Source organism: Leptopilina boulardi, unplaced genomic scaffold, assembly GCF_019393585.1.
Source record: "Leptopilina boulardi isolate dan_hultmark-lab unplaced genomic scaffold, ZJU_Lbou_2.1 LbouV2_213, whole genome shotgun sequence".
In the NCBI taxonomy this organism is placed as follows: domain Eukaryota; kingdom Metazoa; phylum Arthropoda; class Insecta; order Hymenoptera; family Figitidae; genus Leptopilina; species Leptopilina boulardi.
In genome coordinates this window covers 3,539,814-3,567,100 of record NW_026137767.1, presented here as the reverse complement: position 1 = coordinate 3,567,100, position 27,287 = coordinate 3,539,814, and the positions used below count along the sequence as shown (strand labels likewise).

The window sequence follows — 27,287 nt, the reverse complement described above, 5'->3', positions numbered from 1 at the left end:
TGTACCCTTTTTTATGGGAGTATAATTATTATATTTTCTAAACATTTCTATAGCTGCTGAAAATCCGACAAATCTTTGTAATCCTACCCCGTGTGGACCATATAGTGAATGTAGAATGAACAATGGTCAAGCAGTTTGTTCTTGTCTACCCACCTATACTGGTAGTCCACCAGCTTGTCGTCCAGAATGTACTGTCAGTTCCGATTGTCCAACATCACGAGCTTGTGTAAATCAAAAATGTGTTAATCCATGTCCAGAACCTTGCGGAATGAATACAGACTGTCGAGTTATTAATCACAGTCCTGTTTGCTTCTGTAAGAGCGGATTTACTGGAGATCCATTTTCGAGATGTTTCTTGAATAACGGTACGGAATGTAAAATTATTATTACAATTCTCCAATTTCATAGTAGAGAGATTTTTAAAATTATTTTAAAATACCTGAAAAATATTTTAGAATCCACGCAACCGATATTATCAAATAAAGATCCTTGCCTGCCAAATCCATGTGGTGCTAACGCCATATGTCGACAAGTTGGAGAAACATCAGCGTGTTCTTGTTTACCAAACTATTTTGGAAGTCCACCCAATTGTCGTCCAGAGTGTACTATAAATTCTGACTGTCCCAGCAATAGAGCTTGCATGCAGGAACGTTGTAGGGATCCTTGTCCAGGATCTTGTGGATTTGAAGCTGAATGCTCCGTTTTAAATCATATTCCAATTTGTCGGTGTCGCGATGGATTTACTGGTGATCCTTTTACTCAATGCAATTTAATAACCCAACAACGTAAGTTTATTATACAAACAGTTTCTTTAAATTTCTGTTTAGTTTTTTTTTATTCTAATGATTAATTTCTACTCATAGAACCTGTAAATGAAGAAAATCCCTGTATTCCATCTCCTTGTGGAGCAAATGCAAATTGTAACGATGGTGTTTGCACCTGTTTAGTGAACTATATTGGAAATCCTTACACAGGATGTAGACCAGAATGTGTCCTCAATACAGATTGTCCTCGAGACAGAGCTTGTGTGCGTAATCAATGTCAAGATCCTTGTCCAGGAACTTGTGCCACAAATGCAGTGTGTAACGTAATCAATTATACACCAATGTGTAGTTGTCCAACAGGATTTGAAGGAAATGCTTTTGTTATGTGTAATCCTGTACAAGGTATACCTTTATTTTCAGCTTACCTTACTTATTTTCTAAACATTAACCTAACACAGAAATTGTTGAAATAGTGCCTTCTGTGTCTCCATGTGAATCATCACCTTGTGGTCCAAATAGTTTGTGTCGAGAAAATAATGGTCAAGCAGTATGTTCTTGTATCTCAGGATTTTTGGGAAGTCCACCAACATGTCGACCCGAATGTGCTTTAAATTCAGATTGTCCTCTAAATCAAGCTTGTATCAATCAGAAATGTCAGAATCCATGTACGGGAGCATGTGGCTTGAGAGCAAATTGTAGAGTTATAAATCATAATCCAGTGTGTCAATGTCCATCAGAATTTATAGGAGATCCATTCCTTCAATGTATACCAAAACGTGAGAAAGTCAATTTTAAATCAATTTTATTTCTCAAATTAACAGCGAATCAAACTATTTACTTTTTTAACAGCTCAAGAACCAGTGAAAATTAATCCATGTCAACCATCACCTTGTGGACCAAATGCACAATGCCAAGTCATTAACGACTCGCCTTCATGTTCTTGTTTACCAAACTTTGTAAATTCTCCGCCAAATTGTCGACCCGAATGCATTAGCAATAGTGAATGTCCAACGAGTCAAGCATGTATCAATCAGAAGTGTAAAGACCCTTGTCCTAATTCTTGTGGAATTAATGCACAATGCAGAGCAGTGAGTCACACTCCAATGTGTTTCTGTAGTGATGGATTCTCAGGAGATCCATTTACACAATGTACACCTGAATCCATTCTTCGTAAGCGACTTTTTACCATTACTTATAATTTCACTATAGAAATAAAGTTCTTGAAAGAGAATTTGAAAATACTTTAAAACCCTTACAGCAATAGAAGATAAACCAACTCCCTGTACACCATCACCTTGTGGTTCCAATGCAATGTGTACTGAAGAAAATGGCGCAGGAGCTTGCTCTTGCTTGCCAAATTATTTCGGAAACCCTTATGAAGGATGTAGACCAGAATGTGTGCTAAATTCCGACTGTGCATTAAACCGTGCTTGTATCAATTCTAAATGCATTGATCCATGTCCAGGAACTTGTGGTTTAAATGCTGAGTGCTTTGTCACTAATCACCTTGTATCGTGCTCCTGTATTGCTTCTTATACTGGAAATCCCTACAGTAATTGCGTTTTAAAACAGGATGGTAGGTTATATCTTTTCTTTTTAGGAAATTTTTAACTACTGTTATGAAATATCTTAATGCTTTCAAATATGAATATTCAAATGTTTTATCTTATGATATCTTTTACAAAAGTTCAAACAGACAACACTGATCCCTGTGCCAGTTCTTTCTGTGGACCCAATAGTCAATGCAGAGTAATTAATCAGATAGCTGTTTGCACATGTCTTCCCAATTTCAATGGAAGTCCGCCTGGTTGTAGACCAGAATGTGTCAGTAATTCGGAATGTCCTACTGACAGAACATGTATGAACCAAAAATGTGTAAATCCATGCCCGGCTTCTTGTGGACAAAATACACTCTGTAGAGTTAGAAACAATGTGCCACTTTGTAATTGTGCTCCAGGTTTTACTGGAGATCCTTTCACAATATGTTTTACTGTACCCAGTAAGTTTACACAATTTAATTTTCTTTACATTATAATTAAGTATACTTGGAGTATTTAAAATTTTTTCCAAATTTACAACTAAAATTGAAATTTATTTTAGATGTCCCCGCTATTACAAACGATAATTCTGACCTATGTATTCCAAATCCTTGTGGACCTTTTTCGGAATGTCGAAACATTAGAGGAATACCGTCTTGTACTTGTCTTCAAAATTACATAGGATCTCCACCAAATTGTCGTCCAGAATGTACTTTAAATTCAGAATGTCCTAGTAACCAAGCTTGCATTCAAGCGAAGTGTAGAGATCCTTGTCCAGGATCCTGTGGAGTTTCAGCACAATGTAATGTTGTCAACCACACGCCAGTTTGTTCTTGTCCAGAAGGATACACTGGTGATGCTTTTCAACAATGTGCTTTGAATCCCGTTCAAGAACGTAAGATCTAATTCCTTTTATCCAAAATAATAAAAACTGACATCTTATTTCATAGCAATAATTTATTTTATAGCATCTATCTCTGAAACAAACCCATGTATTCCTTCACCCTGTGGAACAAATACACGATGTGATAATGGACTATGTACTTGCCTACCTGAATATCAAGGAGATCCTTACATAGGTTGTCGTCCGGAATGTGTCATGAATACCGATTGCCAAATGAACCTAGCTTGTATCCGAAACAAATGTACCGACCCTTGTATCGGAACTTGTGGTCAAAGAGCCCTTTGCAATGTTTTTAATCACATACCAATGTGTTCGTGCTCTTCAGGAATGACGGGAAATCCTTTTGTTTTATGTACAGCACTGCAAGGTACACCTTAAAATGAAATATTATTCACAAACATTAGCATCAAATGTAATCATACAATATTTGCAAATTTGAATGTTTAGCAATTGTTTCATTCAATTTTTTCGTTATCAATTATACAAACAGCTCCAATCAACGAAGATCCATGTAACCCATCCCCCTGTGGTCCAAACAGTCAATGTAGAGAAAATAACAATCAAGCGGTGTGTTCATGTATTTCTGGATTCATTGGAGCACCACCAACTTGTAGACCAGAATGTGTAGTGAGCTCTGATTGTCCTCGAAATGAAGCATGTAACAATCAAAGATGTACTGATCCTTGTCCTGGCTCTTGTGGCATTAGATCTGAATGCAGAGTCGTCAATCACAACCCAGTATGCAGTTGTCCCGAAAGAATGACAGGAAACCCATTTATTCAGTGTTTCACTAATCGTAAGCATTCAAAACGATTATTTGTATCATTTTGATAAATATTTTTTCTAAAAAGAAATTAATTTAGCTACTTTATTAACTTTATTATACTTATGAGTTATTTTTAATTCAAAATTAAATTTTAAAGCTCCAACCCCTCCACCTGCTGTGAATCCATGTCAACCATCACCTTGTGGACCGAACTCACAATGTCAAGTCATCAATGAATCTCCCTCATGTTCCTGCTTAACGGAATTTATTGGTTCACCACCAAATTGTAGACCAGAATGTATTAGTAACAGTGAATGTGCTAGTCAGCTTGTTTGTCTTAATAGCAAGTGTCAAAATCCTTGTCCAGGATCTTGTGGTACTAGTGCCATATGTCGCGTTGTCAGTCACACACCAATGTGTGTTTGTCCTACCGGATATACAGGAGACGCATTTACTTCATGTGTCTTGACGCAATGTAAGATTTTAAAACTGGAAAGTTCTTTAAATTTAAACAAAAATTTGACTAAAATATATCTTAGGATATTTAAAACCGTTGTATCCTGAACATATATTTTAGCTAAACTTTTGCATTTTATTAATTTTTATTTTAAATCCAAAGATTTATAAATGATTTGTTTATTTAATAGATATTACTGATAATTTTTTCTAGTCGAACGACCAGTGGAACCATTAAATCCCTGCATACCATCTCCCTGTGGTGCCAATACGGAATGCAAGATTCAGCAAAACGCTGGATCATGCAGTTGTTTAGCAAATTATATTGGAAATCCTTATGAAGGATGTAGACCCGAATGCGTATTAAATTCTGATTGTCCATCAAATCTCGCGTGTATTGGTTCTAAGTGTACGGATCCTTGTCCTGGAACTTGTGGGCAAAATGCACAATGCTATGTTCTCAATCATTCACCCACTTGCATTTGCCTTGAAACATTTACTGGAAATCCATTTATCAGTTGTCAAAAAATTTCACCACTACGTAAGATTTTACATAACACAAATAATATTTAAGATAATTACCAAAAACTATTGTTAGAGAAATTTAACAATATTGTTTGGAAATTATTTATAAATTTTAACAATTAGAACATAACTAACTCCTGCTCTAAGTGAATAATTAGGAGACTCTCAGATTTTAGTGATTACAGAAAATCGTCAAAATTACAATTCCTAATTAGAATAATTTTTCCTCAAATGAGATGACAATTCAAAATTTGGTGCTGTATTAGTATTGCAACAATGACGATGGAACTTATTATTTTGACGATTTTCTGTAATGTCACCTTAGAGTTGCCTTCATATTTATTGAGTGCAAGGAGTCGACATAAATAATTGAAATAATAAAGACATAAATTTTTATATAATTATTAACAGAAGCGGATTCCGAAATAAGTTTACCCTGCCAGACCTGTGGACCTTACAGTCAATGTCGGGTTATAAATGCTCAATCCGTGTGTTCATGTCTACCAACTTATACCGGAAGTCCACCAAATTGTAGACCCGAATGTACCGTGAGTGCAGATTGTGCACTAAATCGAGCATGCGTTAATCAAAAATGTGTTGATCCTTGTGCGGGTACTTGTGGTCAAAATACCATATGCAGAGTACTTACGCACAGTCCATTTTGCTCATGTAAATCAGGATTTACAGGCGAACCATTCTCAAGTTGTTTCCCCTTACCAAGTAAGAAGTACTTTTTTCTTAACAAGACTGACAACAAATATATAGATTGCCTGCAGAAAAAGTTAAATTTATGAGTATTAGAAATTCGAATATTGCGAATTATTGTTTGCCACTTTATATCAAACTGTCTTATGTTGCGATGTTGAATACAAATTAATATTTCTACATCTAGCTTTTTATGCAGGAATGATATTAGTTAATTTGCTTCTGAACGAAAAATTGTTCAGAGCAAATACAGTTATTAAATTATTATTTATAATACATATTTTATATTAAATTTTGATGTTTGTTACTCTTAACCCGAAAACTATTTCAGTTATGCAACCAGTACCTGATGAAACGAGAGACCCATGTTATCCATCTCCGTGCGGACCATTTTCACAGTGTCAAAATATTAATGGAATACCTTCCTGTTCTTGCTTACCCACTTATATTGGGAATCCACCCACTTGTCGTCCAGAATGTACAATTAATTCCGATTGCCCCAGCACCAGAGCATGCATTAACGAACGTTGTCAAGACCCGTGCCTAGGATCATGTGGTTTGAATGCAATTTGCAATGTATTCAATCACATTCCCAGTTGTAATTGCATGCAAAGTTATTCGGGAGATCCGTTTACAGGCTGTACCTACCAACCACCACGTAAGCAATCCACCTTTATTTTAAAATCCATTAAATAATTTTACCAAATATTAAATATAAATGTTAATTTATAAATTTCTATCTTTGTAAAGCAACGAGTCCAATTGAATCTGATCCATGTAACCCATCTCCTTGTGGACCTAATACTAGATGTGATAATGGAACATGTTCCTGTTTATCGGAATATTTTGGCAATCCTATAATTGGTTGTAGACCAGAATGTGTCTTAAACACAGACTGTGATCGTAGTAGAGCATGTGTACAAAATAAATGTGTGGATCCCTGTATAAATGCTTGTGGATCAGGTGCTCTCTGCAACGTTTTTAACCATATACCAATGTGCAGTTGCCCGTCAGGAACGACTGGTAGCGCCCTAATTCTATGCCAAACCGTAAAAGGTATTTTTTAAAAAGATCATTCACTTTACAGATATAATTTTGCTAATTGCCTAATTTTTACTTAACCTACCTTAACTAAATTGCTTAATATCAGTCAAATATTATGTTCCATCAAATGACGAATTTTTATGTTATGTTTTAAATTACCATCAGCCCCACCCACTGCGAAACCCTGCAGCCCATCACCATGTGGACCCAATAGTATATGTCGTGAGGTAAACGATCAGGCTGTATGTACTTGTGCGCCTGGATATTTAGGAAGCCCACCAATGTGTAGACCTGAATGTATTGGAAGTTCGGATTGTTCTAGAAATCAAGCATGTACTAATCAGAAATGCATTAATCCTTGTCTCGGAACGTGCGGTGTACAAGCCAAGTGTGAAGTAATCAATCACAATCCGATTTGTTCATGTTCTGAACGTTACACAGGAAATCCCTTCACCAGATGCTTTGAACAACGTAAGGGAATATAAATAAAAATATGCATTTAAATATAATGAAAAAAAGTTAAAATGCAAAAAAATGTAATGTCCTTTAATTTCATAGCGGAGGCACCAGCAGCACCGAAAGACCCTTGCCAACCATCGCCATGTGGTCCCTATTCAACTTGCCAAGTTGTAAATAATGCACCTTCTTGTTCATGTCAACCACAATATATTGGATCACCTCCAAATTGTAGACCTGAGTGTATTAGTAACTCCGAGTGTCCTAGTAACCAAGCGTGTCTTAATGAAAAATGTAGAGATCCTTGCCCCGGATCTTGCGGTTCTAATGCCGAATGTAGAGTAGTCAGTCACACGCCTAATTGTATGTGTCTTAGTCCCTTTAGTGGAGATCCATTTGTGCAATGTCTACTACTACCAAGTAAGTTTTATATACATTCCATAATTTTAGAATTTTCTGTTTTTAAACAATTGTCCATAACATTAGTTCCTTTAGAATTTTAAATTAATAATTTTATAAAGTGAAAAAGACTTCTTATTGTGAAATTAGTGAGTTTACGATTATTTGTAAAATATTTTTGCAGCTGAAAGGCCAAATGAACCTCCCGCTTCTCCCTGCATACCCTCTCCGTGTGGCGCGAATGCCATTTGCAAAGAATCAAACAACGCAGGATCCTGTACATGTCTTCCTAACTACATCGGCAATCCCTATGATGGTTGTAGACCTGAATGTATCATAAATTCTGACTGTCCATCCAATCAGGGATGTTTACAATCGAAATGTAGAGATCCCTGTCCTGGAGTATGTGCTCCAAATGCCGAATGCATGGTCATTAATCACTTACCAACGTGTAGCTGCCGTTCAGGATTTACGGGAGATCCTTTCACATTCTGTAATTTTATAACAATAAGTAAGTTTACCCTGCAATCACATTACCATTATTTTGTAAATTCATCTTTTAACGCTACGTAATCATCAGCCGAGGATCAAAGAGACGTCTGCAATCCAACGCCTTGTGGACCAAATAGTCAGTGTAGAGAAGTTAATGGTCAAGCAGTTTGTACTTGTCAACCTAATTACATCGGTAGTCCTCCAGGATGTCGACCTGAATGTCTTGCAAGTGCAGAATGTCCAGCGGAACTCGCGTGCATCAATCAAAAATGCGTTAATCCATGCCCCAGTCCTTGTGGTATCGGTACTCAATGTGTTGTCGTGAATCACAGTCCCATTTGTTCTTGCAACACAGGATTCAGCGGAGATCCATTCACAAGATGTACACCAGTTCCACGTAAGAATGAGACTATTTACCGGAAAAATGATAAACAGATCGTGTATCATCATTCATCTAATTTATCATTTACAGCTACAATGATAACGGAACCTATTAGATCCGACCCCTGTGTACCTTCTCCATGCGGTAGCTTTTCTCAATGTCGTGACATTGGCGGAGTTCCAGCTTGTACATGCTTACCAAATTACAGAGGACAACCACCCAATTGTAGACCGGAATGCACCATTAATTCAGAATGTTCAAGCAACATGGCTTGTATGAATGAAAAATGTAGAGATCCTTGTCCAGGATCATGTGGTTTTGGTGCTAGATGTATGGTCAATAATCACATACCAATTTGTAATTGTCCTGAAGGATATACCGGAAATCCATTTGAGAATTGTAACATTCAAGCAATATGTAAGCAAACCGTTTCTAGTTGGGTATATAGAACTAAAATGATATAATCCAAAAAAATGGATATTTAGAAAAGAACAATTTATTTCAGCTGTCGAGCCAATTCCAGTAGATAAATGCAATCCTTCACCTTGTGGTGCCAATACCCGATGCGACAATGGACAATGTACATGTTTACCGGAATTCCAAGGAAATCCATTAGCTGGATGTCGACCTGAGTGTGTTCTAAATTCCGATTGTCCTAGAGATAGAGCTTGTTTACGAAATAAATGTGTAAATCCATGTATCGGTGCTTGTGCAACTGAAGCTCTTTGTACAGTAATTAATTACGTGCCCATGTGCAGTTGTCCAGCAAACATGACTGGAAATGCATTCAGTCAGTGTTCTCCTTTGAGAGGTACCAGAATATTCCATATTTTTTAAAACCAAAGCTCTTTACTTTTTCTATCTTTTCAATTTATTTAAAAACAGATGAACAACCAGTTAATCCATGCAGCCCATCGCCTTGCGGATCCAACAGTGACTGTCGTGTTGTTAACGGTCATGCAGTATGCACATGTATTTTAGGCTTTCTAGGAAGTCCACCCTCGTGTAGACCGGAGTGTGTAGTTAGTACTGATTGCCCACAGAATGAAGCATGTTCTAATCAAAAATGTGTAAATCCTTGTCCTGGTACTTGTGGAATAAGTGCCATGTGCGAAATTGTCAATCATAGTCCAATTTGTAGCTGCCCATCCAGATTCACGGGCGATCCATTTATCAGATGCATACCAACACGTAAGATTAAAAAGAAATACTTTTCTGTTTAGAGAACCTTTGAAAATACTTATTATTTATTTAAAAATCCTTTTTCATTCTAGCTGAAGAACCAATAAAGCCAATAAACCCTTGTCAACCGTCACCATGCGGTCCGAATTCACAGTGCCAAGTGATAGCTAATTCACCTACATGCTCTTGCATGAATGAATTTATCGGTTCACCACCAAATTGTAGACCAGAGTGTGTTAGTAATACTGACTGTTCTCGTCAATTAGCATGTATTAATCAAAAATGCAGAAACCCATGTATAGATTCTTGTGGTGCAAATGCAGAGTGTCACGTTGTAAGTCATACTGCAATGTGCAACTGCATGCCCAATTACACTGGAGATCCTTTTACACAATGTATCATTAGAGACAGTAAGTAGAAGCACTTCGAAATACAAAATTAATTGAATAGTCCATTTTTTTAAATACAAATTACATGAATTTTTAGCTCCAGTTGCTCCAACTGTAAGACCTTGCACACCTTCTCCATGCGGATCAAACGCCATTTGTACTGAGCTTAATGAAGCAGCATCTTGTAGCTGTATTTCTAATTATATTGGCAATCCGTATGAAGGATGCCGACCAGAATGTGTATTAAATTCAGATTGTCCCTCAAATCAAGCATGTGTCAATTCAAGATGTAAAGATCCTTGTCCGGGAACTTGTGGAATGAACGCGGAATGTCTAGTCATAAATCATCTTCCAACGTGTTCCTGTAATCCACAATTTACTGGAGATCCTTTTACTTATTGCAAAATTATTCCCCGAGGTACTTTTGTAATTCAAATGCATGGTTAAAAAATTTCTATGGGTACACATACCTTCAACAGTTTCTGTTTCAAACTCTGATTCAATGCGGTTACAAATCTGATTTTTAAGAACATTTAAGAAAAATTCGGTAGGATTGTTGTTCATTAATTTAACTAAAAAGATTTAAAAATGTAGTTTTTCGAGTAATTTAGTCACAATGGTACCATCTGATATCTTTCAGCCAAACATTTGACAACATTATTTTTATATTAAGATCTGTATCAAAAATTAATGTATATTTTCCTATTACCTAGAACCAGTTACTGCAAGACAACCATGTAATCCGTCTCCCTGTGGTCCTAATAGTCAATGTCGAGAGATAAACGGGCAAGCTGTCTGTTCATGTTTATCAGGATTCCTAGGTCAACCACCAGGATGTCGTCCTGAATGTACAATAAATTCTGAATGTGCCTCTACCAAAGCTTGTATTAATAGAAAATGTACTGATCCATGTCTTGGAACTTGTGGTCTAAGTGCCAGATGTGAATCAATCAATCACAGTCCCATTTGCTCATGTCCAGAAAAATTCACCGGTGATCCATTTGTTAATTGCTTCCCAAGCCCAAGTAAGTTTTTGCGCTACTGTCAGTATATTCAAATTATGGTGTCCTATAAAACAAATATTGCAGTCATTTTTATTTCTCATAGTTTTTGTTTCTAGTTTTCTTAATGAAAAAAAATAATAATAATAATTTATTTTTAGCTGAAACCCAACTGGCACCACCTAGTCAAACAAATCCATGTGTGCCTTCTCCCTGTGGTCCAAATTCAGAATGTAGAAATATAAACGGTCAAGCTTCGTGTGCTTGCTCAGTTAATTATATAGGTACTCCGCCAAATTGCAGACCTGAATGTACAATAAACTCCGACTGCCCCAGTAGTGAATCATGCTTCCAATTGAAATGTAGAGATCCTTGCCCTGGCTCTTGTGGTTTAGGAGCCGAGTGTACTGTCGTTAATCATACACCCAATTGTGCATGTTTGACATCATATACAGGAGATCCGTTTACTAGATGTACTCCAATTTTGCAAATTCGTAAGTCACTGGATGCCATTTTATTTATTGGAGAAATTATTTTTCTAAAAACAATTTTTGTATTGATGTAAACGATTCATTTTGCCTTTGTAGCTGCAGAACCAAAACCTTTTAGTCCTTGTGATAATTGCGGTGCAAATACCAATTGCGTGAACGGTGCTTGCACTTGTCTACCGGAATATAGAGGCGATCCTTACGCAGGCTGTCGTCCTGAATGTGTTATCAACTCTGATTGTCTCAGATCGCAGGCCTGTTTGCGAAATAAATGCGTTGATCCATGCATTAATACTTGTGGATTCAATGCTGTATGTTCAGTTGTTAATCATGTTCCTATCTGCACTTGTCTGAGCAATATGACCGGCAACGCTTTTGTTACTTGTTCCCCAATAACAGGTAATACATGTTCTAAAAAGTTCCACAAACATTTATTTAATTAATTTTGTTTCTCAAGTTCAATATCTAGAAATTAATTCATTCTTTTAGTTACTCCGTTACAAGATCCATGCAACACATCTCCTTGTGGACCAAATAGTCAATGTAGAAAAATAAATGAGCAAGCTGTATGCACTTGCGTTCAGGGATATCTAGGAGTTCCACCAAATTGTAGACCCGAGTGTACAATTAGCTCTGACTGTCGTGCTGATTTAGCTTGTAGTAATCAGAGATGTATTGATCCATGTCCTGGAACTTGTGGTATCAGAGCCCAGTGTAAAGTTATCAATCATAATCCACTTTGTACTTGTCAAGGAGATTTGACAGGCGATCCGTTCGTCGCTTGTTTCCCGCAACGTAAGTATTTAATCTAAAAGTCGTTAAAGAACGCTAACCAACAATAGTGGCTTTTTAAAAACCTGAAATATTTATTAAACTGAGAAGATAAATGAGTTTTTTTCCTTTAGCTGTAAAACCACCAGCGACTCCCATTAATCCATGTGACAATTCACCATGTGGTCCAAATGCGCGATGTGAAGTAGTGAACAATTCACCTTCTTGTTCTTGTTTAGCTGATTTCTTAGGAACACCTCCAAACTGTAGACCAGAATGCGTCAGTAACAGTGAATGTGACAATCAATTAGCTTGCATTAACAGAAAATGTAGAAACCCATGTCCAGGTTCATGCGGTTCCAACACTGAATGTAGAGTTGTTAGCCATACGCCCATGTGTGTTTGTATAGCAGGATATACTGGTGATCCCTTCACCCAGTGTTCTTTAAGACCAAGTAAGTTTTATATAAAGTCAAATAACTATTCAACATTAAATTATTAAAGCGCTGTTTAAGAAATTTAAAAACGGTAAAGTTGAATTATTACAAAAATAATTTTGTAGTGGATACACCTATTGAAAGACCAACACCATGCATACCATCACCTTGTGGCTCTAATGCAATTTGCCGAGAAGCAAATGGAGCAGGATCTTGTTCCTGTTTACCTGATTATATTGGAAATCCTTATGAAGGATGTAGGCCCGAATGTACCGTAAATTCTGATTGTACCTCAGACAGAGCCTGCATTAGATCAAAGTGTCAGAATCCATGTCCGGGAACTTGTGGTACAAATGCTGTCTGTCAAGTCGTTAATCATCTCCCAGTATGTTCATGTCAATCCGGATACTCCGGCAATCCTTTTACTTATTGCAATCGAAACATTGAAAGCCGTAAGTTTTTCAGTGGAATTTTTTAATTTATTTTAAATTTATACCTTTTGTATACTCTTATCATATGATACCTTTCATTTAGCCTTAGTCACTGATGTGTGCAATCCGTCTCCCTGTGGACCAAATAGTCAATGTCGTGTATCAAATGGACAAGCTGTTTGTTCTTGCATGCCTACATTTAGTGGAAATCCCCCGGCATGCAAACCTGAATGTACTGTTAGCACAGAGTGTCCTACAAATCGTGCGTGTATCAATAGAAAATGCAGCGATCCTTGTCCCAATGTCTGTGGAGTCGATTCACAGTGTAACGTTAATAATCATAGTCCAATTTGTAGCTGTAAAGCTGGATCAACTGGTGATCCTTTCATAAGATGTTTCTTACTTCCTCGTAAGTATTATATCATTTACTCTTCGTGTTAAATACAAAGTTCTTGCTGTTAGACTTTCGCTGGTCCTCATTTTCAACTAATAGGGAATTTATATTTAACAAAACAAGTTTTAAATCCAAACGAATTTTAATCTAGTTTAAATTTATTTAACCTTTTAAATCGAATTACAAAATCTAATCACATAATTCATTTTGAGACTGTAAATTTCAATAAATTAATCTTTGTAGCTCCACCAGTAAATCCAGTAGTTGTCAACCCTTGCGTTCCATCGCTATGTGGTTCTTTCTCAACATGCAGAGACATTGGAGGTGTGCCAGCTTGTTCTTGCATGAGCGATTATATCGGCTCTCCACCAAATTGTCGACCTGAATGCACCATTAATTCCGAATGTACCAGTAACATGGCTTGTTTAAGACAAAAGTGCACAGATCCTTGTCCGGGATCTTGTGGACTTAGTGCTTATTGTACCGTTGTAAATCATTTAGCCAGTTGCTCATGTCCAGAAGGCTACTCCGGTGATCCATTTAGAAGTTGTACTCCAACTCGTAAGATTTAAATTTTTATTTGACTTTGTATTCCGCTTTTGAATAATTTTTTTTTAACCAAAATTATTCTATCACCAGCTGTTAAAGAAACGAGACCAACTGATCTCTGCAATCCATCTCCATGTGGATCAAACGCTATCTGCCGTAATGGATCTTGTTCGTGTTTACCTGATTATTTAGGAGATCCATATGTATCATGTCGTCCGGAATGTGTTCAAAGTACAGATTGTCCATCAACTAGAGCTTGTATTCGAAGCAAGTGTAATGATCCCTGTCCTGGAGTTTGTGGTCAAAGAGCCGTTTGCAATGTTTTCAATCATATACCAATGTGCTCTTGTCCCGCCGGTATGAGCGGAAACGCTTTTATCGCTTGCGATAATGTGGAACGTAGGTTTCTTTTTGAAAATCAATTTACCAATTTTTCATATTTTGAATAGTGCGTGATAATTAATTTATTTTTTTAGCGACAGTTGTAAAAAGTCCTTGTAATCCATCACCATGCGGACCAAACAGTAGATGTCAACCAATCAATGAACAACCAGTGTGCATGTGTATAGAAGGGTTTACCGGTAGCCCTCCGGGTTGTCGACCAGAATGTATCATTAACTCTGATTGCCCATTGAATCAAGCTTGTGTAAATCAAAAGTGCAGAGACCCTTGTCCTGGAACTTGCGGCTTATCAGCAAAATGTCAAGTCGTAAATCACAATCCAATCTGCAGTTGTCCTCCAATTTTCACTGGTGATCCATTTATTAGATGTTTCCCAAGACGTACGTATTTTTATTTAAAAATAATTACGTTCTTCAGAAAATCATTTTATCATGAATAATATTTTCTTTTAGCCGAAGAACCCGTAGAACAATCAAATCCATGTGTACCAAATCCATGCGGTCCGAGTTCACAGTGTAATTTAATTAACAATCTACCCTCTTGCTCATGCCTTCCTGAATTTATTGGATCGCCACCAAATTGTCGACCAGAGTGTGTCAGCAACGGTGAATGTGCCAGTAGACTAGCATGCATCAATCAAAAATGTACAGATCCTTGTCAAGGATCATGTGGTTCTAATGCTCAATGTAATGTTGTAAATCATATTCCCATGTGTTCATGCACTGCCGGATTTACGGGAGATCCTTTCGTTCAATGTATTGTCAAACAACGTAAGAATTTTTCTTTTCTGATAATAATTTTACTTAACTTTTTGCACAATTTCATCTAAAACTGGATATTATTCATAAGCAGCAGAGCCATCAATTCCAGTTCAGCCATGTGTTCCATCACCTTGTGGATCTAATGCAGAATGTAGGGATCAAAATGGCATTGCCACGTGTTCATGCATAGCTGAATATATCGGAAATCCATACGATGGATGTCGTCCAGAATGTACCATAAATTCAGATTGTCCTGCGAATTTGGCATGTATTAGATCTAAATGTCAAAATCCTTGCCTTGGCATGTGTCCTGGAAGGAACTCTTACTGTCAAGTAGTATCACACTTACCAATTTGTAGTTGCCTTCCGGGTTCGACTGGAGATCCATTCGTTAATTGTGCATATCAAATAGAAGACAGTAAGTCAATTAATAATAATACCCACAATGAAAAATAGAAGAAAAAATGTACTACTAGAAAAACTAATGAACAAAAAATATTTCAGCTTCAGTAACACCTTGTGAACCTTCACCATGTGGACTAAATAGCGTTTGTAGAGTTAATCAAAATCAAGCCACTTGCACTTGTGTACAAGGATTCTTAGGAAGCCCACCAAATTGTAAGCCAGAGTGTCTCGTAAGCTCTGAATGTAGATCGAATCTTGCCTGTATCAATCAAAAATGTGTTGATCCTTGCCCTGGTCTCTGTGGTATTGACGCAGAATGTAGAGTAATAAATCATAGTCCAATATGCAGATGTTTGGAACGCCAAACTGGTGATCCGTTTATTCGATGTTTCCCTCAACAAGGTAAAAATTCCTTCCACATATTTGTACAAAATCTTTTTAATTCTTTTTCGGGTAAATTAAATAATTTTTTTTATCATTTCTAACGCAATAGTTGCAATCGAAGATGAGAATAGAGATCCTTGTCTACCTTCACCTTGTGGAACAAATTCTATGTGTAGAAATAGTGGAAATAGCGCCATTTGCGCTTGCCTTAATAATTACATTGGTTCGCCTCCCAACTGTCGTCCAGAATGTTCTATAAATTCAGATTGTACTTACGATAAAGCCTGCATGAGAGAAAAATGTAGAGATCCTTGCCCAGGATCTTGTGGTTTTGGAGCTCGTTGCGCTGTTGTCAATCACACACCCAGTTGTTCTTGTCCCGAAGGTTTTACTGGTGATCCTTTCACCAGCTGCTTACCAACACCACCACCTCCACGTGAGAATATTTTACATTTTATCACACTATTATTAATGTTGCAGAATTTTTATACTAAAAATAATTTTTTTAGCCCAAAGACCATCAGACCCATGTAATCCATCACCTTGTGGCTCCAACACACAGTGCCGAAACGGATTATGTACATGCTTACAAGAATATTCAGGAGATCCTTACGTTGGCTGTAGACCTGAATGCGTCATTAATCCCGACTGTCCTCGTAATAGAGCATGCATACGAAATAAATGCGTGGACCCTTGTATCGGTACATGTGGTTTAAATGCAGAATGTTTAGTTGTAAATAACCTCCCAATGTGTAGTTGCCCAAGAAATATGACTGGAAATGCATTCACTCTTTGTTCACCAATAGGTTTGTTATTATGTTTATCAAATTACTCATTCTCTTGTTTTTATTGTTTATTCATAAACAATTCTCGGAATAAAATCTAATGAAATTTACGCAGAACCGGTCGTAACTGAACCATGTAATCCGTCACCTTGTGGACCTAACAGCCATTGTCAAACTATCAATGGACAAGCTGTTTGTCGCTGCATTCCTGGCTATAGTGGAGCACCACCATCATGTAGATCCGAGTGTATCGTGAACTCTGATTGTTCCAGAGATAGAGCATGCGTAAATCTGAAGTGTATTAATCCTTGTCTTGGATCTTGCGGTTTTGAAGCACTGTGCTCGGTTATTAATCAAAATCCTGTTTGCTCTTGTCCTCCAGGATACACTGGAGATCCATTTAAATATTGTTATCAACAACGTAAGTTACTGGCGACACCAATTTTAAAGATTTAAAAGAAGAATTTTTAAAACATTTTTTTTATTCTCAGCTGCTCAACCACCTGTGCCAATCAATCCGTGTCAGCCAAATCCCTGTGGCCCGAACGCACAGTGTCGTGAAATTAATCAATCTCCCTCTTGTTCATGTATGCCTAATTTTATCGGAACACCACCAAACTGTCGACCTGAGTGCATCAGCAATGGCGAATGTCCAAATAATCTAGCTTGCATAAACAACAAATGTGCAGATCCATGTCCGGGAATTTGTAACCTGAACGCTGAATGTAAAACGATTAGTCATATTGCAATGTGTACATGCCTTCGTGGTTTCACTGGTGATCCGTTTGTGCAATGCATTCCAGAAAGTAAGATACTATCAATCACATATTTTGATATCCTTATGTTTTCCTGATAAAATTTCTAGTTTGAAAAATGTAATTTTATCAAATTTTTAGAACCACTACCACCACCACAGTCCGATATTGTAAGTGCCTGTCAACGATCACCCTGTGGTGCAAATGCCAATTGTCGAGAATCTTCGGGTTCTAGTATTTGCACGTGTTTGACAGATTTTTATGGAAATCCATACGAAGGTTGTAGACCCGAATGTCTCATTAATTCCGATTGTCAACTAGATAGAACTTGCATTCGTAATAAATGTCAAGACTCATGTCCAGGAAGTTGTGGACAAAATACCATGTGTCAAGTCATTAATCATGTGCCAAGTTGCACCTGCCTTCCTGGTTATACCGGTAATCCTTTCCAATACTGCAATATGATTCAAATGCAACGTAAGTTATTGATTGATTATGGAAATAAATAAATTACACATTTTATTAAAATAGAATATTTTAAGTGAAATTTGTTTTATATTGACGTTATTAGGTCCTACTGATTCGTGTAATCCATCACCATGTGGTCCTAACAGTCAATGTCGAAATAATAATGGACAAGCAATATGCACATGCTTACCGACATTCTTAGGTACTCCACCGGCTTGCAAACCAGAATGTACTGTCAGTTCTGAATGTCCAATGACTCGCGCTTGTGTTAATCAAAAATGCGTTGATCCCTGTCAAGGAATTTGTGGAATTGGCGCTGAATGCAGAACAGTATTCCACAGTCCTCTCTGTAGTTGTAAACCTAGACAAACCGGCGATCCGTTTGTTAGATGCTTCGAAATGCTTCGTAAGTCAACAACTGAATCACTAAAACAACACTTTTATCAAATATTACATTTCTTATATTTATTAAATTAAAATTGATAATTATGCTATCAGCGCCTGTAAAAGAACCTGCAAGTCCATGTATGCCGTCACCTTGCGGACCATTTGCTCAGTGTATGGATAGAGGTGGTTACTCCTCTTGTTCCTGTTTGGACAACTACGTCGGATCACCACCCAACTGTAGACCCGAATGTACAATAAATTCTGATTGTATTAGTAATAAAGCCTGTATCAACGAGAGATGTCGTGATCCATGTCTGGGATCTTGTGGCCAAAATGCCAATTGTCAAGTTGTTAATCACATACCCATGTGTACATGTCCAGAAAAATTCACCGGAGATCCTTTCAATAATTGTTCCCCTATACCACAAATACCACGTAAGCAATTATTTTATTATCATCATTCCCGAGCGTTTACCTTATTTTCCCTGCCTTCTTGAAACAAACCTAATCCAAATTTTACCTCATGAAACTTTTATTTTTTAAATTATAGCAAGACCAACAATACAAGACAAATGCAATCCTTCACCCTGCGGACCTAATGCCCAATGTCGCGATGGAATTTGCACTTGTCTACCCGAATATAGAGGTGATCCCTACCTCAGCTGTCGACCAGAATGTGTCCAAAATACTGACTGCCCCCAAAATAGAGCCTGTATGAACAACAAATGCGTCGACCCTTGTCCTGGAGTTTGCGGACAAAATGCCCAATGTCAAGTTATAAATTATCTTCTCACTTGTATCTGTAATCCCAATTATGAAGGAGATCCATTTACCGCCTGTCAACTTGTGAAAAGTAAGTGACTAAACATTGCATTCTGGTGACAATGAATAGTTTTTATTTTTAAGATAAAGAGAGAGAGAATTTACTTTTTTTTGTATTGTGCAGAACGAACCAATCCCTGCAATCCTTCACCCTGCGGACCCTACAGTATTTGTCAAGAAATAGGTGATCAAGCCTCCTGCTCATGTATGAAAAACTATTTTGGTAGCCCACCCAGCTGCCGACCTGAATGTGTCGTCAGCACTGATTGTCCTCAAAATAAAGCGTGCATCAATGAAAAATGTCAAAATCCATGTATTAATGCTTGTGGACAAAATACGTTATGCAATGTGCGCAATCATAATCCCCTTTGCTCATGTCCTCCGGAATATAGCGGTGATCCCTTCGTCAACTGCTTCCCTGCGCGTAAGTAAATCCTTAATAAATTACATAGAATGATGGGATACCATTGTCGATTCTGTTACTTGTGTTTATTTCAGGCAGAATATTAAGAAAATAATTTTCTTATATTCCTTGAAAATATTCCCAAGGTTCTTAAGAGAAAACAACGCATAAATATTCCCCACATTAGACCTGTCAGAATTTTTGCAAAGTCAAATTAAAAATTATTGAATTTTTATTTAGCAGAATTTTATAAAGTAGATTTTCACAGTGCTCAAAAAGTATTTTACCGATTTTATAAAATCGGCCAAAACACCAAGGATCCTTATTTTATAAATTTCCTATATCCGAAAGATTGTGCAAATCTGTACAAAAACGTGATTGTAAAACGAAAAGTAGGAAAGTAATATAATGACAGCTTTATTACGCCCTGCCTCCGTCAGATGGCAGAAGCATGCAGGGAGCACAATGTCACAGCTGTTATTATATTACTTTCCTACTTTTCGTTTTCCAATCGCGTTTTTGTATGGATTCGCACAATCTTTCGGATTTAGGAAATTTATAAGATAAAGATCCTTAGTCTGTTGGCCGATTTTGTAAAAAGTATCTGCGTTTCGAGAAAAAAGTATTTTAAAATAAATGTTTATTATTTTCACGTTCAGTGCCGTTTCTATAGGGCGATAATTAAATGCCAAAGAATTTTAGAAACTGTTCGACACTCTCAATTGATTTGTTGTAAAGAACATAACCTCAAAGCTTAGGCTAGTTCAAAAGTCAGGAAACAGTTTTTTTTTATTGAAGTTAGCCTAAGTTCTGAGGTTATGTTCATGACAATAAATCAATTAAACAGGACTTTTTTCAAATAGAATATAATTTTAATTTTTAGAATTTATAATGATAGGTCTAATGTGAAGAATATTCATAACTCCTAAGAAAACGAAATGGATAAATATTCCCTTAGCTTGAATTTTGGATCAAAATGATCGACTGCAAAAGATTATGGTGAATATTCATTCACGCTGTAAAACGAGAGGTATTAATTTAATACCAACTTTAGGTACTAAATTGCCTTATGGTTCTTTTTTTATACCTAAAATCGGTACTATTCTAGTACCTTCTTTTTATAGTGCATTTTAATTTTTCCTAAATTTTTTTTGTCTTCTTCGCGAAGAATAGAAAATTTTTTTGTACAAATATCGACAATCTTTTTCAGTATTCCATCATTATAAGAAAGCTTAATAAAAATTGATAGTGGCGAACGAATGAAAACCATGATATTGCTAATGATTTACTTTCTTTTGTTTTGAATAGCAATTGTGACCAAAGACCCATGCAATCCCTCACCATGTGGACCAAATACCCAATGTACACCCTCCGCAGATAATACACCCTTGTGCTCATGTTTACCCACGTTCTTAGGATTTCCACCAAACTGTAAACCCGAATGCCTTATCAATAGCGAATGTCCAAATCATCTCGCTTGTGTTAGGCAAAAATGCACCGATCCTTGTTTAGGAGCCTGTGGAACAAATGCCATTTGTCGTGCAACATTACATCGACCCCAGTGCTCATGTCCCGAAGGATATATAGGAAATCCTCAACAAGTTTGCGTCCTGACTCAGAGTAAGAAAACTCGCAAAGTTGCCCAATTTTTGGTTTTTTAGCTTTGCAGTTTACTAAAAGCATCGATATAATTGCTATTGCTTTTGATGAATTTTTTTTTTGGTATAAAGTGAATTTTTAGAATATTTTTCAGAATTGAAAACGTTTTATCTTTAAAATATAAGGAAAATTTGGATCAATTCTTTTTTGTTAGAATATTCTACGGATATACTAATGTTATCCGGTGGTTTCTGTAAATTAGAATATCTACATATATCCTTGATACATATTCTAATTTACCGGTACTGTTAGAAAATATTTACAAAAATAGTTTTTTCAAATTTTCGTTTCAATAAGACTATATAAATCTTTTTTCACAATTTTTAAATATTGGAATTATTATGAGTCGGTAATATTTGAAAAGTAAAACGTTTTTATTAAATATTTGAAAATATAATAATTTACCGCCTATATGGTTTATTAAATAAAGCTGATTTTATTGTTTCAGGCTTAATTTGCGCTTCGGTGCAATAAATATGTACAAATTGCATGATATTGTATATAGTTTTCAGAAACTTTAGTATATAAATTAGTATTAGTTTTAGTTTCTAGAAATATGGCATGGCTTTTATAGTTTAAGAACCACTTATCCTCAGATTTACACACTCACACACACACTTTAATGTAAAGCAACGTTATATAATTTTTTAAAAAATTTTGATTTAGAAAAGATTTATAAAAATAAATCTACATATTATAAACAGCATGACAGCTTTTATACAAAAATTTTTACAATTTTTTTGACATAAAAAATAGAGGTTGATATTAGTCAATTAAAATTATTTTAAACACAATTTTGCGTTAAAAAATATTACATATGGTTTTATTCGACACAAACATGCTTTTCAACAAAAAATAAAATCCAAAAATATTTGAATAAGAAGAAAAGTTCTTATTTATTTTTATACTCTGTACATAGAACCATTTGCATATTTAGATTATAGAATGAAATTCCCCTTACAAAGTCATATGATTGGAATAAATTTTTTATGATAAAATTTACTGTTGGTTAAAAATTGACACGTGCATGTATTTATATATAGACACACACTTAAATGTTCGAGAAACTTTTAACCATTTGTAAATGTATTATTGTGGAAAATTTACTCTAGTTTTTATAATTTTAGTAAGGATTGGTTGTTTAACAATTTACTGAATGGAATGTTTTTTTTAATATAGGTACACCAGCACCCACGACAAGTCCTTGTAATCCATCACCCTGTGGAGTTAATGCATTCTGTCGAGAACGTGTCGACACTGCAATCTGCGAATGTCAAGAGGACTACAGAGGAAATCCTTACGAAGGATGTCATCCAGAATGTTTGGTTAACAGCGACTGTCCTAAGTCTCAAGCTTGCAGCAGGACCAAGTGCCAAGATCCTTGTGCCAGGACCTGTGGTATCGGTGCAATTTGCACTGTGACAAATCACTTCCCTGCGTGCTCCTGTCCTCGACAAACTATAGGGGATGCGTTCAGTTATTGTCAGCCAGAAACAGGTAAGACTAGTCTTTCAAAATTTATATTTAGAAATTTTAATAAGAATCTTGTATGGACCTTGTCAGGTTTCCCTATTTTTAATAAGATTTTTGTAGGAAAACTTGTTAGAAATTGATAAGACCCTGAAATTTTTAGTGACTCTTCAATTAAAAAAAAATGTTTCGATTTAAATTTAACAAAAATTCTTCATGAGCAAAAATTTTTGAACTGCTGCTAATATTTTTTGAAAAGTCGAAATTTTTTCATAAAATTTACATTTTTCTATTTAAAACAGTAAATAAAAAAATAAGGGGAAATTGATGAGGAAAATTATACAGGGTGTTCCAAAAGTATGGAAACTTGCAAATATCTCGAAAAGTACGAATTTTTGTAAAAAATTGGAACAACTTTTGTCTTGAAAATTTTTTACAAAAATTCGTACTTTTCGAGATATTCGCAAGTTTCCATACTTTTGGAACACCCTGTATATTGTAAAACTTAGAAAGTGTACAATGAAGAAATAAATCAAATCTAATCTAATCGGTAAATAAAAAATTCAAATTGCATAGTTTTGTCAAATTTGAAGATTTATATACAAGGTGTTTAACGGTCAGGGAAGTCAGGGAAAAGTCAGAGAATTTCTTTAATATTCTGGAATTTTTTATGAATAAATTAAAGTAACTACACTGCAAAAGAAGTATCTTATTATAAGACACATTGGAAGCAAGTTACCAAAAGTATCTTCCTATCTATCTTATATCTTAAGAAACATTTGATTTTTTAATATAAATAAAAATTATTTGATACAATTTTATTTTATCGGTTCAACTTCAAATAAAGTAAATTATTCATTAATACGAATAATTAATTATTTAATACTTTAACTTACAAAAATTTTTACGTCGTCAAATCTTAAATGAACGAATTTCTATTTAGCAAAATTGTATAAAGTGGATTTTATATTATGCAAAATTTTCATATCGAAGAATTTACATTTAACTAAAATTCGATTTAAAAGAATTTCTACTTAGCAGAACTCTTATAAAGCATTTTTTAAATATTTTTTTAAAATTTTAAATTACAGTAGAACCTCGATTATCCGAGGTAATGTGGGGAAGAGGCACCTCGGATAAGCGAAAACTCGGATAACACGGAATAAATACCTATAATTCAAAAATTTTAATAATTTTTTTATGTACATATTTAATATGCTACAAAGAAAATTAATCACAAATGTATATAAAACTTAAAATCTAATGAATGTAGATTAACTTTTGGGTATAATTATTGTTAATGCATATCGGTTCCATCCATTTTATCCGAGTTTTTCCGTATTATTATCCGAGCATGCACCTCGTGTTTGGTGCCTCAGATAATACGGAATCTCGGATAATCGAGGTTCTACTGTAATATAATTTCAATTTAACGAAATTTATGTCTATAAAAATTGACAAGAAAAGAATTAAGTAAAATTTTTCTTAAATGAGAATTCTGTTAAATAAAAATTAGTTCGAATTAAAATTTTCTTTAATAAAATCTTTGTTAATTAAGAATTTTTTTAAATAGAAATTCTGTTAATTGTGGATTTATTCAATGAAAATTCTGTTAAGTAAATATTTTGATAAATCGAAATTTACTAAAAATAACAATTCTGTTAAAAAAAATTTTCTTTATGCAATTTTTCTTGACATAAATTCCGTTAAATTAAAATTGTATTAATTTGAAATTCGATGTACTAGAAAATCTGCTTTATCTAATTTTACTAAATAAAAATTGGATAATTTAAGATTTGATGCCGTAAAAATTCTTTTAAATTAAATGTTGAGAATATTTATACGTCCACAATTAGTTTATTTAATTCACTTAAATATTTCATTTTTTACGAAACATTATTTATTTGGTTCAAATACATATGAAATTAGTGAATAATAGACAGGTAAATGATTTAATGTATCAAAATAAATTTTATTTGATGAAAATAAAAACTTTTTAGTGTAATTTAGGTCAGGGAAAAGTCAGTGAAAAGTCAGGGAATTTTTTTCCTAGCAGTTATTAGGCACCCTGATATAAGTTATAAACATTTGTATGCGTGATTTTACAAATTTTTGTTTTTCTATTCAATAAAATCAATTTTCCTGGCGCTTGACATTATTTTTTTTAAATTAACACCGCTTTGGATTAATATTTCTCATTTTTTAAAATTATGTAATTTCTTGAAAATATAAACAATTTATTTAAACAAACAGAAATTAATTTAACTTCTCCTCTAATTTTCCAAATGTTTTTTGTTGCATATTACTCGTAAAACTATCTAATATCATTCCCAAAATGAAAAATTTGGTAACTTACCTTCGGTTAAAACTTACAAATTTTTTATTCTAGCCTGTAGCATGAAAAATCAAAAAACAATACCGCGTTGGTCAGGAGATTTTTTGTGCTGCACGTTAGAATAAAAAGTTTTTGTAAGTTTTAACCAAAGGTAAGTTACCAAATTCATTTCAGGAATAATTTTAGATAATAATTTTACTAGTAATATGCAATAAAAAATATTTTAAAAATCGAGGGAGAAGTTAGATTAATTTTTATTTGTTTAAATAAATTTTTTTTATTTTTAACAAATTTTAATTAATTTAAAATAATAATGCAAAGCGTCAGAAAAATTGATTTTGTTAATTAATAGAAAAACAAAAATGTGTAAAATGGCATACAAAAACGTTTATAACAATATTTTGTATAAAGCTTTAAATTTTAAAAAACTGTTTAACTTATACTTTTTACTTACTGTTTTGAATAGAAAAACATGAATTTCATAAAAAAAATTTTGACTACTTAAAAAATATTAGCACACTTCACAAATTTTGACTCACATTTTGTCAAGTTTTTATTTAATCATCTTTTTATATTATTTAGAATTAAAATTAAAATCTTCTACTTAACGATTAGATTAGAAAATTTTGGGGTCATAATTTCAAATTCTAAATACCTACAATTAATATATTTTAGAAAAGTATTTTCTCATTCTATTGGGTTAAAAAAGGAGAATTTAATTGTTAGAATTTGCAAAGGAAAACAAATACTTAAGAGGAGAAAAGAGGATTGATTTTTAATTTAATTATTTATTTCTAAAAATGTTATTTTATCAAGTTCAAACAAACAAATTCAATATTTTCTCATTGAACTAAATTTTACCTTAAATATTTTCCATTTGTTAAATATAAACTTTCATACTTTTTAATTTCTAAAAATAATTTTAAAAATAATTAATTTTTTAAGAAAATAAAAATTTTAATTGGAAGAATAGTTAATAATATAATAAGTATTGAATAAATTTTTTTATTATATTTTATTTAATTGATTATATTGAATTTTGGATATAATAATATAAAGACATAAAATACAAAATGTAAAATTGAATTCAGTACCACCTAAATCGGATCCATGCCATCCATCACCATGTGGACCAAATACTATCTGCGTAAGCGTTGGAGGAAATGCTCTTTGTCGATGCTTGCCAGAATTAAAGGGAGTGCCTACTGATCCCTCTGGTTGTCGACCGGAGTGCATCGTCAGTTCTGATTGTCCAGCCGATTTGGCTTGCATCAATAGTCAATGTTCAAATCCTTGTTCGCAAAATGTTTGTGGAGTCAAAGCTTATTGTACAGTTATAAATCACAGCCCTCTTTGCAGTTGTCCCTCTTCTTTAGTTGGCAATCCTTTCGTCGAATGTTATGAAGAAAAAGGTAAAAATTCATTTTTCTTTTTACTAAATAAACAACTTTAGTAAACTTAATTATATGGACACAAAAAAAAACTTTAATTTTGGATTACAATTTTTTTTTTAATTGCAATTTTATTTATAATAGAGAATTTTACTCCTTCAGACAATTTCAATAAACATATTGATATCATTGAAAAAAATGAATTTAGGTCTCAGAAAATTATTTGCTTTATTTTGATCACAAGCATTATAAATAGTAATGAAAAAAAATTCATAGTGTTTTGACTTTATCCCTTGAAAAATTATTAATTAATATGTAGAAGAAGTGATCCAAGTGTCGGATTAAAAAATCTTTAATTTTTTAAAGTTTGGTTTCTTGTGTACAAAAATATTCAGATTTATAAATATTAATTTTTAACTTCTGATTTTTCTTTAGCTATAAATCCTTGCAATCCGAATCCATGTAGCACAAATGGAGAATGTAGAGTAAGAAATGGAGAATATATTTGTATCTATCCGGAGTGTCTCATTAACAGCGATTGTCCACGTGACAAGACATGTCTCTCACAAAAATGCCGAGATCCTTGCATCAATGCTTGCGGTATCAATTCTCTTTGTCAAACTATAAACCACAAAGCAATTTGCTCTTGTCCTATAGGTTTCTCAGGAAATCCCCATGAAGAATGTAAAATAGCAGAAAAAGGTAACTATTTTTTTTTACTCTTTTGCTATATACAATTTATTTTTTAAACTTCCAGGCCTCCAATTGTACAACTTTTTCGACTTTT

The 27,287-nt window shown here is 34.4% G+C and overlaps 1 protein-coding gene across 4 annotated transcripts in view; it reads left to right on the top strand.

The window, feature by feature from the left end:
• The window catches only part of LOC127279000 (uncharacterized), a 163,301-nt gene that overhangs the window by 124,349 nt on the left and 11,665 nt on the right, over nt 1-27,287 (top strand). For all 4 annotated transcript variants that reach the window (XM_051301046.1, XM_051301047.1, XM_051301045.1 and 1 more), the window contains 50 exons: nt 54-365; nt 456-785; nt 864-1,166; nt 1,238-1,540; nt 1,614-1,934; nt 2,023-2,340; nt 2,452-2,763; nt 2,865-3,197; nt 3,271-3,573; nt 3,697-4,002; nt 4,130-4,447; nt 4,643-4,969; nt 5,365-5,673; nt 5,990-6,316; nt 6,409-6,714; nt 6,868-7,173; nt 7,261-7,578; nt 7,742-8,068; nt 8,138-8,446; nt 8,522-8,848; nt 8,937-9,242; nt 9,317-9,622; nt 9,706-10,023; nt 10,100-10,420; nt 10,716-11,027; nt 11,165-11,497; nt 11,591-11,890; nt 11,981-12,286; nt 12,397-12,717; nt 12,825-13,151; nt 13,234-13,539; nt 13,768-14,085; nt 14,164-14,472; nt 14,550-14,855; nt 14,928-15,245; nt 15,328-15,654; nt 15,741-16,043; nt 16,135-16,461; nt 16,535-16,831; nt 16,926-17,231; nt 17,302-17,616; nt 17,707-18,042; nt 18,137-18,439; nt 18,532-18,855; nt 18,971-19,273; nt 19,367-19,666; nt 20,954-21,265; nt 22,484-22,801; nt 26,201-26,521; nt 26,936-27,202. In XM_051301046.1, the coding sequence (XP_051157003.1) occupies nt 54-365; nt 456-785; nt 864-1,166; nt 1,238-1,540; nt 1,614-1,934; nt 2,023-2,340; nt 2,452-2,763; nt 2,865-3,197; nt 3,271-3,573; nt 3,697-4,002; nt 4,130-4,447; nt 4,643-4,969; nt 5,365-5,673; nt 5,990-6,316; nt 6,409-6,714; nt 6,868-7,173; nt 7,261-7,578; nt 7,742-8,068; nt 8,138-8,446; nt 8,522-8,848; nt 8,937-9,242; nt 9,317-9,622; nt 9,706-10,023; nt 10,100-10,420; nt 10,716-11,027; nt 11,165-11,497; nt 11,591-11,890; nt 11,981-12,286; nt 12,397-12,717; nt 12,825-13,151; nt 13,234-13,539; nt 13,768-14,085; nt 14,164-14,472; nt 14,550-14,855; nt 14,928-15,245; nt 15,328-15,654; nt 15,741-16,043; nt 16,135-16,461; nt 16,535-16,831; nt 16,926-17,231; nt 17,302-17,616; nt 17,707-18,042; nt 18,137-18,439; nt 18,532-18,855; nt 18,971-19,273; nt 19,367-19,666; nt 20,954-21,265; nt 22,484-22,801; nt 26,201-26,521; nt 26,936-27,202 (15,681 nt within the window). The remainder of the gene's footprint in view (nt 1-53; nt 366-455; nt 786-863; nt 1,167-1,237; nt 1,541-1,613; nt 1,935-2,022; nt 2,341-2,451; nt 2,764-2,864; nt 3,198-3,270; nt 3,574-3,696; nt 4,003-4,129; nt 4,448-4,642; nt 4,970-5,364; nt 5,674-5,989; nt 6,317-6,408; nt 6,715-6,867; nt 7,174-7,260; nt 7,579-7,741; nt 8,069-8,137; nt 8,447-8,521; nt 8,849-8,936; nt 9,243-9,316; nt 9,623-9,705; nt 10,024-10,099; nt 10,421-10,715; nt 11,028-11,164; nt 11,498-11,590; nt 11,891-11,980; nt 12,287-12,396; nt 12,718-12,824; nt 13,152-13,233; nt 13,540-13,767; nt 14,086-14,163; nt 14,473-14,549; nt 14,856-14,927; nt 15,246-15,327; nt 15,655-15,740; nt 16,044-16,134; nt 16,462-16,534; nt 16,832-16,925; nt 17,232-17,301; nt 17,617-17,706; nt 18,043-18,136; nt 18,440-18,531; nt 18,856-18,970; nt 19,274-19,366; nt 19,667-20,953; nt 21,266-22,483; nt 22,802-26,200; nt 26,522-26,935; nt 27,203-27,287) is intronic.